The sequence below is a fragment of the Anguilla anguilla genome, chromosome 6, assembly GCF_013347855.1.
Source record: "Anguilla anguilla isolate fAngAng1 chromosome 6, fAngAng1.pri, whole genome shotgun sequence".
NCBI lineage: Eukaryota > Metazoa > Chordata > Actinopteri > Anguilliformes > Anguillidae > Anguilla > Anguilla anguilla.
Genome location: NC_049206.1, coordinates 15,412,773 through 15,429,795, shown reverse-complemented (window position 1 = coordinate 15,429,795; position 17,023 = coordinate 15,412,773). Strand labels below are relative to the sequence as shown.

At 44.3% G+C, this 17,023-nt stretch overlaps 1 protein-coding gene across 2 annotated transcripts in view; it reads right to left on the bottom strand.

Moving 5' to 3' along the window:
• LOC118229504 (low-density lipoprotein receptor-related protein 8-like) overlaps positions 1-16,354 on the bottom strand; it is a 73,114-nt gene extending 56,760 nt beyond the window's left edge. For both annotated transcript variants that reach the window (XM_035421492.1, XM_035421493.1), the window contains exons 1-2: positions 16,020-16,354; positions 15,050-15,169 (exon numbers count right to left, since the gene is read on the bottom strand). In XM_035421492.1, coding sequence (XP_035277383.1) covers positions 15,050-15,169; positions 16,020-16,086 — 187 coding nt within the window. In that variant the 5' untranslated portion in view covers positions 16,087-16,354. The remainder of the gene's footprint in view (positions 1-15,049; positions 15,170-16,019) is intronic.
• Positions 16,355-17,023: the final 669 nt, after the last annotated feature.

The following is a 17,023-nucleotide window of genomic DNA, read 5'->3' as shown; positions in this document are numbered from 1 at the left end:
AGTGTACACGTGTCTGTGTGGTATGGCCGTGCGTGCATGCCCGTGTGAAGCATGTGTGTGGACTAATCTGAACCCTTCCTTTTCAGCCGGAGCTCAGACAGTCAGCCCTGCGGTAACACAACACCCAGAGAATCTTCAGATAAAAGGAGACATCACTGGTCACACTGACCATTCTTTTCACTGAAGGAAAATGGCCCCTTCCAGGTATGACAAGTCAGACCGATTTCATCTGAGACACTGGCAGCGCTGCAGGCGCCTGTTGGAGGACACAAGTTGCTCTTGTGCAATGAAGTGAGAACACAGGCACATCGCTTCGCTTAAACACAAAGAGAGCAAGACGTGTCCGCAAACGGCTGTAAACCTCAGATAAGGAGAGTGGGAACGGCAACCCACCACCATGGGCCTGACCTTCGCAAAACCCACTGGCTAGCCTTAAAATGTCTGCAGGTTTGGGGTCAAGTCCATTTCAACTCAATCAATTCAGGAAATAGATTTAAATTCAATTCATGAATTGAAAATGCCCATGCAAGTTCTGTGTGGAATTTACAATGAGCTGAACTGAACTGACTTAGAAATGGAATCGGAAATGAAATCAGCCATAACTCAGAATGTCTGTCCTATTTATTGAATCAAGCCTTTCCTGTGCGTATTAAATTTGTGCACCTGTTTGCCCACTCCTCTCCTCACCATGTAGCGTTCATTAATCCCAACAAAATGTTCATATTTACAATAAACATACATAGTACACACACCAAAAAGCAGCCTTCAGACTTTCGGTTTTGCTAAAATAAATAATCAGCCTTCTCTCAATGAAATGCATATAAGGAAACATTTATCTTGCATATCTGGTGATATTTATCTTGAGTCAGATAAATTCCACAGGAGTGCAGACAGATTATTAACTGTTTAAGGATTTGTTCTGTCAGGTTTATATCTGTAGATGGCATTAGCATATATCATGCAGAGCACTGATTCAATATGATCCCACGCCGCTCCCCAATCTCGACTGTCCTGCCTGCGCTGTCAGCTCACCAATCTCAAGCACGTCTCATCTGAGACTCTTTTACAGGCCAGCGTCAGCCGCGCCGGCTAATCCCGCTTTTATTAAAGGGACACATTTTAACACACAAAAGTCCACCTGACAAAGGGTTTTATTGGCCCACATTTCAAAAGAGCCCGCTTCCTATATTCCGGAATGCCCGCGGGGCTCTCTGACCGCCCGCCCGCACGCCAGCAAACGTCGATGCAGGGATCACCGGTTAGCCCCCACCCCACCCCACCCCGCCAGGTGCCGCCCAGCCTGGCTTAGAGGCGGGCCTCAGAGGGTTAACCGCCAATATGAGGAGATGTGCAGCGGATGGCTGTCAAAGCCCCTCCCCCAGGAGACCCGGCAGAGCTAATGAAAAGCCGGCTCTGAGAACCGCTTCAAAATATTAGATTCTGGGAGGAAAAAAAAAAAAAAAAAAGGAAATGGTTTCACAGAGAAACAGCTGCAAGGGAGAATCTAGCTGCAAACAGCAACGGGAAAAAGCAGACAACACACAGGGACTCACGGGCAAGACGTGCCGCTTCAGCCATTGCCGTCCCACTCCGGAGATACCTGGCCAAAGTTTCTCTGTGGCGGGAAATGAAAACAATCCACAATGCCTGTCTTAATACTGCAGTGAGAATTTCAACTTTCATAAACTTAGCCTCATCCAGTCACAGGTAAAAAAAAAAAAAACTAAAAATATTTAAACACGGTAAAAAGAAACCATCTTCCTTGTGTGCCATCTTTCCGTGTTTCTTCTGCCATGGCGCAAGGTGAAGCTCTTTCTCAAGCAAGCAGGTTTGCAAGTTTCAGTTGCTTTTAAGTGGATAGATCCAAGAAAGAAATTTTTAGTAAGAGACCACAACACACTTAACCTAATGACCTACATCATTGATTCCCGGTGCCAGGTACCTCGGGGGATGTGCTGTATCTCTGCCTCCCTCTTCCAGGACAATCTCAATTACTGCGGCCTGATAGAGCTGTTAATGGATCTGAATTTTAGATCAGGTAGCAAGTACCCGCCGTTACCTTGCAGCTCGTTCAACCCTAATCAGCTCAGAACCGACTGACTAGTTCTTCCCATGTTTACTTGCTAGTCTAGTACCCTCTCCTCCTTGAGAAAAGAAGTCATTTGAACTGCAGTAATATGCTGGAATATGAAATACGAAACTGTGCTTCCCATGCTGGTTCTCGCTAATCCCACGATGCTCATATTGACTTGGACCTTTGCACAAAATAAATAATTCACTTCATAAACACAATTGCAGCTTGCACGATTATGGGCTTTAATGCAAGGGGGCATAAAAACGAAGGGAATATAAAAACAAAAAAATGATATTTTTTGAGACAGCTGTTTCATGTACCAGAAATGCAGAAATTAATCTTGAATTTTGAACTTTGTGTTAATTTCTTTTGCATAAACACTCTTATAGCAGATTACACAGAGAAAGGCAATACAGACTTTATACTTCATATGTCACACGGAGCATTCCAAACAGCAGTTTGATCAAAACAAACGGTACGGGAGCTCCGTGGGAAAGAAGGTCAGCTCATGCAGGGTCGCTGCTTGACCCGTGTTGTGATAACACTTCCCAGCATGCACTCCTGCAAATGGTACTTTAGCAACCCACCCGCTGACCTGCTGAACAGCGATGCCAGCATGCCACCTGTAACCAGGTCAGGTGTGGTAAGATATCATTTAGGAAAGCACTGCTGGCTTGGAAGTGTAAGACGTGACATGAACGGGACATTGCTTAACTTTCCTGCTCTATCCTCTATTAAATTTTGGTTGCAATCCCCTCGGTGACATGCCACAAATCATTTCAACTTATTTCCAGTGGGGAAAATTACTTCATTTTTATATTGGTTGAGTGGTGAAAGTTGACAACTGTGCACCTTGGCCATTATTATTTTAATCCCGTTCACATCCATCGGTCACTTAGTTTTTAGTATGTGAGGCACTCTGATTTTGCTGATGAAAAGCACAATATAAAATGTGTTACATAGCCTACCGTGAAACCACACAGAGTATAATACACTGCCCCTGCGAGGTTATTGTCTGAGACTGTGAGGTCAGAGATCTGTACTGTATGTCAAACAAGCCCCGCCCTTCTGTTTCCATATTAAAGCATTCTCAGCTGTGTGTCGTGTCAGTGTGGCTCAGGAGAGACGGAAGATGGAGAGGGTGAGGTCAAGTCAGATCGGCACAGATCTGTAAGTGCAGAATCGGGGGGGGGGAGGGTAGGGAGATTTCTACAGCCCTACGTGAAAACAGAGGACAGAACAGGGATGTTTCAAACGACCATCTAAGCCAAGACTCATTGTTTTCCTTTATGGCACCAGATCACTGTTGCAGTGTGACATAAAAATCTCCCTGACAACGTACATCTCAGTCTTACCCTATCACTGATAATGTCAGCCTTGTGCTGCCAGTGGTACCTTCATATGCTAGCCTCCTAGTGCTACAGATAACTATTCCAGCCTGCCAGTAACAACTCAGTACACCAGCCCCATACTGCCAGTGACAACTCTGTACACCAGCCCCATACTGCCAGTGATAACTCAGTACACCAGCCCCATACTGCCAGTGACAACTCTGTACACCAGCCCCATACTGCCAGTGATAACTCAGTACACCAGCCCCATACTGCCAGTGATAACTCAGTACACCAGCCCCATACTGCCAGTGATAACTCAGTACACCAGCTGTATACTGTTAGTCATAGCCAGTATCCCAGCCCCACACCAGACCCACACTGGCTACACTGCCTTTTTAATCCGAGTCGGATTTTCCCATTTAATGATTTTGTGAAATTCTGTTTTTTTTCCCCCTGACAGAAGCCGGGAATTCAAAGCATTTACGGAAATTCCGAGAGTGGCCGGACATTTTCTTATCCTACTCTGCCAGGAATTGCAGCTTTCCACCCAATTTTGCTGGTGCTCTGACCGCAGCAGACATTAGCACTGCTAAATGCACAACCGCCGTTACCTCAAACCACAGAAAGCTGGGACCAGCAAGGGCCCAAGCCGCTCGATTTGCTGCTAATAGCGAAGGGGCTTTAAATGCTGAGCAGCTGAACACTTTATACTGCTCACACATACACCCAAACAGAGAAACCAAGTGTACAAATGCGTAAAGGGCTCATACAAACATATTAAGCACGCTCAAGTATAATCACTTTGTACAGACAAACCTACCAATCCGAACTTTTAACAACTTCATTTTCACACAAAGCTGTTCTCAGCACTGTTTACAAACAGCGTAAAGCAAAACATCCAGACTAAGCAGAAAATAAGAGTCAATAAAAGCCTCCGTCCAGCTTCTCATTTGAGACTCAGTCCAGTGAGTATGACTAAAGCGCTTAGTTCACTTTTTTTATCCCTCTGACCAGGTTAGCCTTTAATTCAGGTGTCCAGCATGATACAGACTGCAAAGGAATCGCTAGCCGGTTTCCACCACCTAATGAGGACCCGAGGTTGACCATGGAGGAGGGGTTAATCTCGGGTCTTCTTTTCAAAAAAAAGCCTGGAGCAGGAGAATCTTTCCCACTAATTTCAGCAACCCAACACCAAAATGAAGAAGAAAGAAACTGAAGAAACTTACGAGGACTTGTTTTTTTAAAATTAAGTTTCTTTAAAAAAAGTTTCTTTAAAAGAGTTCATTTAAAAAGAACACAGAACTAAAGCACAGATAGGTGGCCAATTTGCGTTCCCGCAGTCGCTTTCACGCAACGCGCCATTTAGTTTTCAATGGAGCGCTAAATGGCACTTTTTAAATATAATTACGAGAGTGTTAGACGTTGTAATCCCACGGAAATAATGAGCTGTGGACCCCACTGTGTAATGGCTAACAAAGCTCTGAGTGTAAAACAGTGGGAGAAATGGACCAGCCTTTAGTGACCTTTCAGCAGCTGAAGCCATCAGGTCTATGAGAAGAAGAGCAACTGTAAAATATAGCCTCTCTACTGAAACAATCAGAAGGTATGTAATAACTGACTGACCCACTGGAGATGGTCACACAAAGACTGGAGGTAAAATTGCTCTCTGGGGCTCTTCCGCATTTAAAGCCGAGTGCCAGCCTCACTTGTCCCCATTGTTCACTTCCAGGCACTGTGGAAAACACGTTTTGTGAGAGGTCGGCAGAGATAGACAGAACTTTCCGGCTTTAGAGAAAGGTATTACTCAGGAAGGGAGGGCTGCAGTCGGCTAATTTGCCCAAGTCTTATGGCGCAATAGGGGCTGACTGGGGTGCCTGCAGCCCCCTGCCAACATCCATTTAAGCAGGACTCGGCCACCGCGGCCAACAGTAGGCCGGCCTCTGGGTTCTCTCTGCATTAAAACCGGGCGCGCTCCAAAGCCCGGCGCTACAGGAAGCAGCGCGGCGGAGGCGGAGCAGAGAAGGCTGCCCACCGCCGCTCCTCAGGGAGAGTGGACGCGGTATCCGCTCGCGGCGCTCAGTCTGGGGCGGCTCAACACCCCCCCCCCCCACCTCACGCTCTCGCTGGGCCGCCTCGTGGTGAAATGCTTATGGGTACAATGCGGCCGGCCGGTCGATAAGGGGGTTTCGGTGTTCCAGGCGCACACCGGCGTACTGGGACCTGCATTAAGAGAAATGAATGTTAAGGGGAGAGCCTGCCGGTAAGCCCAGATCATTCCAGAGGATAAGCGCTGGCAGTCGCGGCGCGGAGAGGCTGCGAGCGACGCAGATGTTGCGGTCACGCAGGAGGGAGCGCGTCAGGAAGATTAGACTCGACTGAAAGATCAGAGAGGATGCCGCTCGGCAGCACTGCCGATAGTCTGATCCTTAATTCATTCGCACCCAGAAAAATCTCCTTGCGAACAATCCATGCTGATACCTGGCAGCGGTATAAACATTTTTTTTTTTTCCTTCCGTGACTAGCAGTGGCTCACAACACCTCTATATTTCGCATGAACCTTGCAGAGGCTTTTACACAGTGAACAGAGGAAGGTCTCTCCAACCCCACACACAGCAAACAGGAGGAAGCTGTTTCTGTCCGTGTGAACAGTGAACAGAAGGAAGATCTCACTGTCCTCATATACAGCTAATAGCAGGAGCAAGATGGACTGCCTTACACAACAAAAAATGAAGAATGTCCCTTTGTCCTTGGACAGTGAGCCTCCTCGGACTTCCTCATCCACAGTAAGCAGGAGAAAGGACTGTGCTCACATACAACCTACTCAAACAATCAGAGAAAACCATGCACTGTAATACATAGACCCCAAAGTAAAAATATAACCTTTTAACACAGGCGCTGTGTTTCAGGGGTCATTCAGAATCAACTAGACTGCTTGAGGAAACTAGACCGCAATGTTCGTTGTCGTTAAAGGACCTTATGGGTAGGGTTACATTTTTTATGTTATCGATATTTACACACACCCTTAAGCCCATGCGCGTGCTCTGCTCTACATGCATCAAGGCAGAACGGCATAAGTAAAGCAATAATTGTATCCTAGCGCATACTGCGCCGCGAGGCTCCAATTAGCTAAACAGCCTGTAATCATATGGGCTTTTCAAGACTCCGCCGGAATCTTCCACCGCCTCACGATGTGAGACACAGTGCTGCGTAGTTAATCGCAGTTGTGTAAAAATGAAGGGCGAACAAATGTCTGCGACGGCCTCTCCTTTCCCCCGCGTGCGGCAGCCCAGGGCAGTCTGAGAGTCAGGGGAGAATGCGTCGATCCCATTAGAGGCGGGCAGCCAGCTCAGCCGGCGCGGCGGCCGGCCGCGGCTTCGGCTTCCCCCGCAGTCAGGTAATTTAATAAGCCACCCGGCGGTAACCCGCAGTCACCAAGGAGACGGACGGCGGCGATAAGAAAACGTTTCTGCCGTCTTGAGGCAGTCGAACGGGGACGGGCGTTTATTAGGCTGCTGCCTTCACTTCGCTTGCAGCTCTTTCATCTTTTCTTATTTTTGGGATTGTTTCCTTGTTTGTTTCTGCGCATCCCACCCGCTGTGGGGAGGAGGCCAGCGTGTTCTGCAGTTCAGTGGTTCCGCTGCTGCAGACTCCCCATCTGATGACAGAGCCTGAGGTTCGTACATGCGGAAGCTCGCTGTGAGCTCATTCGCTGGCTGAGCCTCTCTGGAGTTTTGGTGTTACCTTGCGTTAGTGTGCATCTCTGCAGCCGATGATCTCTCTCGGCTCCCTCTCCGTGGTGACCGGAAGGAGCGCGAGCCGCCTCGCACGCGCTCGCCTACCTCCGGGGAGGATTTCTGATTGCCGAGATGTGACACGCCCGGCCGTGTTTGATTTCACAACCCAGCAAGCGCGGGAGATGTTTAATGAAAAACTGAAACGAGAACGCACAGCCCATTGAAAGCTCTGGAGATGTGCTCAAGTGTTGTGATTCACTTAAAAAATGACGGCACCGCGAATACAGATTTGTGTAAATTCATTACAGTAAGTAGCTTATGACAAAACGAATTCCATTACACAGTGCCATTATGCAACATTTAATATTCTGGACAGTGATCCCTTGAAAAAAAGATGAAATCACAGCAATTGCCGAGAATTTTAATTATCGAGGATCCTTTTCTACATCCTACAGTGTAATATGACCGCAGACAGTAAACGGAGAGGAAGTTTCCACCCATAGAATAACTGATCGCCACAAACAATGGGTAAATCCTTACCACTAGATGCTGTGCAACCCTCTCAAAAGACTGATTAGCTGCATCAGAGTCATCTTCGTGGTGCTGCGTCTCAGTGTAGTGCCTTGCCCCGTGCGTCCAGCTGAAGCCCTGTGTCTCAAAGCGGTGACGCGCTTCACGGTGTTCAATCTAATCCTGACCACAGCAGGGTTCCAGCAGAGATTTACAGCCATTTACTCTACAGTGCTCATTCTACTGCCTTTAATGGCCCAGTTACCTGGATAAGCATGAACCTGGAGTGATCCCAGACAAGGGGGAGGGATACAGAACAGGATCATAACATTGCTTATAAATCTTTAATGCAGTTCAGGGAAAATAAAGATAAAACCGTGGGGAGAAAGACCGCTGCATTCATACTACAATAACTATATAGCACAACGTAGTACAAAATTTAATGAGAGCAGATTTATCCATTCACTTGAACTGTTTCATTATATTGCCAGCTGTATAAAGGAATAGCATGTTAAACTGAAACAGTAAAGGTCACTCTGGATAAGAGCATTTACTAAGCAAAGGAATCTAAAAATGATAATGAAAGATATTAAATGTCGTCGCTCGATTTGAGCTGGTCGCCTCACTTACAATGAAATTAGCACATTTGAAAAGCAACTGAAATAATCCCTCTTAAAGTAGCAAAGACATGTTGTGAATTCATGAAGGTTCTTATTAGAGAGTCATCTATCTGAATGACAGTGAAGATTTAACATTTAAAAGAAAAAAGCTTCACAAAAATGCAATTAAGCTTGGATACAGAGGTTGTTTCTAATTTGTGAAGGAATTACCTACTTGTCCATGTAAAGGCTATGAAGACTAAACGTTCAACTGTCATTGTGGGGCTACTTCTGGTTGTGTTACTAGACGCAATTTTTGCAGAACTGAGCAGAGAAGCTCATCTCATTATTGACAGATAAAAGCCCACAACCACTTTCAGCACAGATATTTGATACATTAACCAGATGTTCTGCTCCTGCATTCCTTCTAGCCTCTGTCCTCCCTTGTTATAACAGGGTCAGTACAGACTCTCTACAGTAATCAGATGTAACCTGCAAAGGCCAGCTGTGATCAGCGGTGGTCGGGCATGCAGGCTGGTCGTGTTTGATTGCGGCTGGCCACGTGGGTCACCTCAGCTGTCATTCTTGAGCTCAGCTGCAGGAACTCAACTGAAGGCTGATTATTATTCAGATGAATGCAGAGCAGCGCGTTAGACTGCCAACTCAAACATGCTGTAGTCATACAGCATGCAGTATTGCCTCCATAAAGAAGCCAGCTAAACACGCTCATTGTAAGCATTACAAAAATACTGACGGAACACAGCTAATAAACTCTACACTTCAGCCCTTGGCTTAGACAAACCGTGACAATTCTGCAATTAACCTGTATTTCTACCCCACAACCTGTGACACCGTTATTTACAGTTGAGTACTATTCTATACACAAGCCAGACGGTCAACTGTACTTCCTTATTCGAGGAGGTTTCAGATGCTTAGAAGAGATTCAAGCGCCATCTGTGTTGCTAAGCTACCACTGGCTGGTTTTTCTTCAATGATGCCCTGCTCATGAATATTCATAATGAGGAAGCCCATGGCTGAGACAAAATTTCCCAATGTTATGGACATGAAGCTGATTATCTAGGTTTTGCATGGGCAATCTGTGGTATGAAGCTGAAGATCCACTCACTCACCTCTCCAGAGAGCTGTCTTTCCTCTTATCTGCTCTCCATCAGTGCCTAAGTCACCACCCCTCCACCTGTCTAATTCCCTGCACCTCCACCTGCCTAACCCACTCCATCTTTCTGCCAAAAACTCTTGCGTTAATGGCAGACTGCACCTGCTCCTTACTTTCACTCACTCACTCTCCTCCTCCTCTTTGACCATTGCTATCTCTGTGTCTCACTCTCAGTTCTGTAGAAAACACATTTCTCTCTTCCTCATTCATGCTCTTTCTCTATCTGAAAAAAGACATATGCCATTTTCTACTGAGAGAAGCGTTCAGCTGTGTAAAATTCCTGAAGAGTCTCTCCTGTCCCCTTTCACTCAATCATTGTCTACAACCATTTAAAGTCTCTGGCACAAGCAGTCAAGGTAAACAAAAATATTTAAAGGAACTATCTTCACATTTACTGTGTTGCACCACACCAGCAGCAAAACATGCAGGAACAGCAAAGCAAAACAGATAAAAAGCATGGAGTGAATACAAATATGCGTCACACAACACTTGAACGCCAGTGCTAAAGCTAATGCTATCAGAATTTGAAATGTCTGAACAAAGCATATGCTGACCATCCTAAGATCAATGCTGTGCATACATTAAACTGGTCTATCCACAGCCATGGCTTTGCAGTAGATAGTTATGAGCCATAGGAAATGAGTCAGTACATTTACTTACAGTGAGCTGCACAATTTTTGAGACAAAGACATTTTTCTTTCTTTCTTGATTCGGCTCTGTACTCCACAATATTAGATTTGTAATCAAACTATTTACTTTTTTAAAATTTTTTATTTATTTCACCTTTATTTCACCAGGCAAGTCATTAAGAACAAATTCTTATTTACAATGGCGGCCTGGCAAGCGACAAAAGCCACTTAAGGGAAGGGGAGGTGGGCTCATGTGGTTAAAGTGCTCATTTTCACCTTTTATTTAAGGGTATGTTTAAACATTGTGGTTTCACCAAGTAGAAACTACGACACTGCTTATACATACTCCCCATATTTCAGGGCACCATAATGTTTGCGACAAATGGCTTCACAGATGTTTCTGATTAATCAGGCATGTTTTGTTGCTTCTTTAGTGCAGGTCTTGATTTTAGGCTTTTGATTACCTTCGGAGTCTGTTATTGGCATTTGTCAACATGAGGACCAGAGTTGTGCCAATGAAAGTCAAGGAAGTCATTATGAGGCTGAGAAATAAGGACAAAAAACATAGGTCAAACACTTAGGCTAGCTAAAATCAACAGTTTGGAACATGATCAAGAGGAAAGAGAGCAATGGTGTGCTCAGTAATCGCTAAGGGCCTAGGATAAATATGGGGACTATGTAAAAGTGCTGTAATTTCTCCATGGTGAATCCAAAATGTATAAAAAAATACCCTTTAATAAAAGTTGAGAATCTGCCCTTTAACCACGTGTGAATTAGGCCTATGTAACAAAATTTAAAACTGCAAAGTCCAGAGCCAAATTAAGAAAAACTGACTTTGTCCCAAACATTATGGAGCTCACGGTATCTCTACATGATATTCAGGTCAGGGAGTCACTTGGTCTGTACATCACAGTGGACTCCCATCATAAATGATCCTGCCTAGCAGAACTCACTGCACATAATTTTTAATGATTAAAAAAAAAAAAAACTAATCCTCAAGTCACTGGAATATGTCAGAACTCACATTTGGAACGCCAAAGGTCAGATTGCAGAACATGTCCTACAGTGCCATACCACAGATTCTAGAGAATATCAGAAATCTAATTTAAATTCCTTCTCTCAACATTCCCAATGATAAAATGGTAGCATATTGATGATCTCTCCTTGGACACACCTCTTAAGGAATATTAATAACCTCTAATATCACATTGGAAACGCCAGTCACCAAACTGGATGCTCCTGTCGTTAAAATGTGCAGACATTAGAAGTAATGCAGAAGCTGACAATCTGGTTAATTTATAGAAACTACGAACACATGAAAAACCACTAAATGCTGACACTTGGATATAAGACAACTGAGAAACCTAGCAGAATGCTGCTGTTACACAAGGAACCCTTATAACACACTTGTTACACAGGTGCCAGAGACAATTATGCAAAGTGACAAAAACTGCTTAGAATTTGACATCTTGTGCGCAAAATGTTCTCAGACTCAATTATAAAAGGGAGATAGGTTTACTGATGTACGTGCGATACGGAACTGAGCCCAGAGGTTGAACCACAGAGTTCCATCCACCATTAATACCCAATTCACTGAGGCCTGGGGCCTGTGCTCTAACCAGTGACTCAAATAATGCCCTGACCATGCATGCATACTAATATGTGGTTGATGAGTGAAGTCATTGTCAGTACAATGCCTTTTGTTTTTTGGTGCATGGGAATTTTTAACAATTTTCTCAGCAATATCATGATAAGGGAATGAGGATGTGACACATGAATAATTGAGGGGGGACAAAGCCCTGAGAGACCTGCTTTCTGCTAGATGCCTGGAGTTATAATCTGGTGATTTCAGAAGGAGGACTATGTTAGGGATGGCATGTCTCCATACACTCTGTCCTTATGGCCAAATTCCAGACCCTGTCTTTCAGTCACATTATAGAGGAGGACATCCCTGGCCTGTACGCTCTCTACATATGTTCTCCATGCACTGGTTTTATGCACATGGTGCAGGCAGCCTTACAGCCTCCATAGGGAAACAAGAGATGGTACTACAGACACTCTATGCATGAACCAGATATGCAGGTCCTGTGCTCCTTACATCCTCCATCCTCTGAATTTGGTCATTTAAGGAGGGTCCAGTTGGTGACAAGTATTGAATTATAACAGCACATTTTCAGCTTTGACAATGGCAAGGACACAACAACAACTGTTAAAAATACACAGCTGAAAATGGAAGAATTTGGGCAATAAAACAAGCTATACTTTCAGGGGGGGTTGGTTTACAGTGTTTATGGATCTTGTGCTGACTATTTACTGAAGGTTGAAATAAGTGTTTTTCTGAGAAAATTCATGAGGTATCTGGTATCTCAAGGACCGCTAGGTGGGTGTTATTCTTTTTATGCCTGGGAATCCTTACTGTTTTGAATTTGGTCAGTCATTGTTATAATCATACCAGACATGCTGGCTTCCCTGTGGTGGATAACAAAAACACATTATCTTTGGAAGGAAGTCTTGCCTTTTCTCAGGTATAAATGGTGAGGTAATTCGGTAGATTATGAGTATCGCTCTGTGTCTATTGTGTTGGTAATTTAGGATTTGTTGTACTAAACAATGATGCAAATGTTATTGTTTTCCTGTTCATTGGCTTGATTCGATAATGGGCATGTGTTGACTTTAGTATAAAAATATAATCAGGACAGTTATCTTACAGCTGCCAGCTTATAATTGTAAAAGCAGTCTGCAGTCAATTTGCTACTTATGCCAATCAAATTCAATAAATCACTTTACAGTTCAAAGTGAGTCTTGTGAATTTATTCAAACAGCTGTGGACTGGAAAAGGTCTTATCTGGTCAGCATACTGAACATCTGTGGTATTTTGCTTTAATCCATATTTTGAACCCCTAAAAGAATAGTATTCCGTTTCTCATCAGAAGTTTTCTGGCCCCACCCAAATGTGCTTTGACAGGACATAGGAAGGAGAAGTTGACCGTCTGGTCATTAAACAGACTATCTGTAATGGTGTTCAGTCTTGGCAGGGTTATTCAAGGCCATTCCAGGCAGCGGGTGGGGAGGGAATGGCAGACAGCGGCACGGGGAACAGCCCCCCCGGGAATGCTGCTGCTCATTTCAGAGCTGACCCAGATCCGTGTCGGAAGGCAGCTCGCGTGGCTGTAGGACACAGGAGCATGGGGGAAGGGAGGCACGGGCACCGTCACTAAGCGACCGACGACCGAGCAGCCGAGTCGGCATGCGCTGAGGCACGGCGGCTGGCGCGCTCCGGCTCTTTGTGTTCTCTCCCTCCTGGCGAATGCGGGGCCAGGCCGACTCGGAGCTTTGGCACCAGCCAGGGAGCAGCAGGGGCACGGCCCATGACTGGCAGCGACTCTGGCAGCCCAGCACCCGCCAAGTCATTACCCCTTTGCGAGAGTAAGACGACTAGCGTGATCCTTTTTCACACCCTTGAGCTCCGTTCAGGAACGTGCCTGGTCTAGTGCCTGGGACAGTAAAATAGCTGAGGGCCATTTAGACTCCTCTGCCCCGAGCCAGTGTGGTGTGAAGCGATGTATCCGAGACCTCGCTGACGGACGCCCAGGAAAATGCATCCTCTCCTCCAGCCATTTCTGTGTTATTGTGCTGCTGACCACATTAAAAGGTCAGGCCATGAGATGGCCGGCCCCTCGTGCGGCCACCCGCCAGAGCGTCCGAGAGCACACCAACAATACAGCACTGTTTCAACAAAACAAGCAATCTTTCACTAAGGAGCGCTGGCAAACAAATATACTCAAGGCTTGTTTGTGTGAAGGTGGCCTCACTCAAGCTGATTTTACCACGAGGGAGTAATAAAACAAAGACAGATCCAGAGATGTATAATCGCGCTACAGCATTGTCAGCAGTATGATTTTTCTGTGCAGGACCGATGCCAAACAAAGGAGTTCTAAATAAAACATGGCTACTTGATGTATTCATTTTTTAAGACAGCTCAATCATATAAGGGAAAGGAAAAGGTTCTTAAATCCTCGCCATTCGATTAGCCTGCTGAGTCCTGCCAAGTCACACAGAGGCACCCAGCTCCTCCAAATCATTTCAGCAGCCTCTGGGCTTCAGACCATAATCACTGAACCACATTCATGACACTTTGCTAATTAGTATTCTGAAAAAACACTTTTACAGCGACAGTTTCAGAAATGCAAAATTCAATTTTAATTACAGTATTAAGTTTAAAGCGAGAGTCCGAGCAAACATAGTCACATTGTGGTGAACCCATGCAGACAACACTGTAACTAAAATGCAATATTTGAGGTTGCCAAGTTGATTGCTGAATCCCAAGCTAATGTAGTATCACCACCTTTCACCCAAAGAAGCTAAAACAATGACACTACACAGCAAAATAAAACCCTAAATATGAGGAGTCTTCAACAACATAAAGACCACACTGCCAACTCCTTCTTACACCAAAACATTCACAAAGGAAATATAAAATGAATATTTTTGCTTAACAATTCCATTTTCCTGTTCTATTTTAAAACGTTTTTTTCCAGATGATAAAATGAAAGCATTAAATATACTGGCTTTCCAAACAAGCAAGTCAGCAGAATCAGTGAGAATTCAGGCGATTTAGCTATTCCGAGTTCAATAAACATGAATAAACTTTGCATTTAAACCCTTTTCTTTCAGCCGTACTCTGGTCCAGTTGAAGCACAACACGTTCGTTCCAACATGCAGCAACAGGTGTTTGGGGGGGGGGGGGGGGGGGGGGGGGGGGGAAGGCGAGTGTCTGACCACACCTCTTTTCCGGCTTCTGAAAGTGTATCTCCTGACGTTAACAATCTTATCGATAGTCTGTATCAGAGTGGAAGATATAAAAATTATTTTGTAGCGGTTAGCCAGCAGAAATACAATATGAAAGAGCTTCGACTCGAGTAATGTTTATTATATACAAATAACCCAGCTGAATTAAACTTTGATAACAACAAGTTTGACTTGTTAACCACTTACGACAGTTTTCTTCGTCGCTGTTGTCGGAGCAGTCGTCGTCGTCATCACACCGCCAGATGGTAGGAATACATCTTTCGTTCCTGCATTGAAACTGGCCGGTCTCACATTCCGTTTTAGTCCCTGGATTGGAGAAATAAAGACTAAAATGAATACAAATACTTAAACCACCCACTCACGCGCAACCACATCTATATGTGACCATTTTCGCCTAATTGTAATTTTGCATTACTCCATTGATCTGGAGGATGCATGAATAGGCTACTCATGACACAGCCAGGTAAATTAATGGGGCTATTCTTCAGTGTTCAGGGGCAGACACACAGAAACGAGTAATGTTTCAATATTAACACAGTATGTTTGTATCTTTTTCAAGGGACTCCGAACTCTGGCGGCAAGAAACATTTGCGTCTACGCGTACTTGTTATAATTTTCATTATAACATATAGCCTACCAGCCAAAACACTGCCCTCTGTACACACTTGCACTGCAATTACACACAGGCTTCTGTTTCTATAGAAGCTGTCAGGTACCCACATGTAGCCTACGCTAAGACACACATAATATTTCTTTCTTAAAAAAAATAAAATAAATAAATAATTAAAAAAAAAACTATAACTGATATGACCAACAACTTGCATAGCTATAAGTAAAAATAACGATTTGTAAGTATTTTATAATCAGACGATGCAGACGGCGATAAATTAACCCTTTAAGGTGTAAGATAACAAATATGTGATTAGAATGTTCTTAACTTACATTCTAAACCTGATGTAACAATCACTACTGGTAATTATAAACAATGGAGTTCTAGAACACTGACTTTTGAATGAACATCCCATAAAACCTACTCTTCAAATGGTTAATCACTACAAAGACACAGCAGTGAGCATCTTCTACTGTATGCCATGCAATGCCTTATCCACACAGTTCAACGGCAATTATGTGAAATTCAAATGTAAATACAACTGACCTTCTGACGAACGAAGCTCCATCAGTAACAAATGTACCAGCATTAGCTTCCCAATTTCTCCCCACATCTCTCGAAGAGGCGATCCGTGTTCATGCACAAACAAAGCCAAATCCACACTTCGCGTCCTCACCCCGTGCGATGTGATTGTGTTGGCTACCTCCGCTATCTCTCTCCTCTGCTCTACTTGCAGTTTGAATCAGTGACGACGTTTATGGGCGGGATCATGCCTGCAGTGGAGTAGTTTAAATTCGCCCACGCAGCGGGCAGGATGACATCACCCCCACGTTTTTGCGACCACGAGAGTAGTAATAATTTGATGAATATTGATTATAAAAAAAAACAATTAAAAAAAAAAAAAAAAAAAAAAAAAAAAAAAAAAACGGTTTAGAAATATAAAGGTGCAGCGTAACAAACTGCGGCGTTTCTTAAGGTTCCACGCGGTCAGTGTTTACACGCGAGTGGAGCAGAAGAGCATTGCCTCTGCCGCGCAGGTCTTGCTCTCTAATAGATTCCTGATTTCGTCTGTGTGCAAAGTACGCACATAGTGCGCCAAACCAACCAAACAGGCAATAATAAATAAATAAAGACTACCACCTCGTGTTTTCAAGCAGTCTGAACGCTGCACTGTAGCAAATACACGGCTTTCAATCATTCAAGCAAGTTAGGTGATATTTCGTTTACAACACCATACCTACAATTTATATTCGTTCACAGCGTGCCGTTGTCAGAATGAAAACAAAGCAAAAGGTTGTTTTGTCTCAGAAATGCAATGAAAATGCAAATAGCGTACGGCTTCAGTTGTTCAATAAAATAATGAAACATGTCTGACAATTAGCCTGAAAAATATGAGCGCTACAATTTCTAATGTGAACTCTAGGTCCTGCATATGCATGACATTTTTGGTCTAGGTTAAAGGACAGTCCTACTTGAGTCCATCCTTGACCTTGGCTTTATAACATTCATTGCAATCTAAATTCAGTGCACTTGCAACTGAATGCGAAACC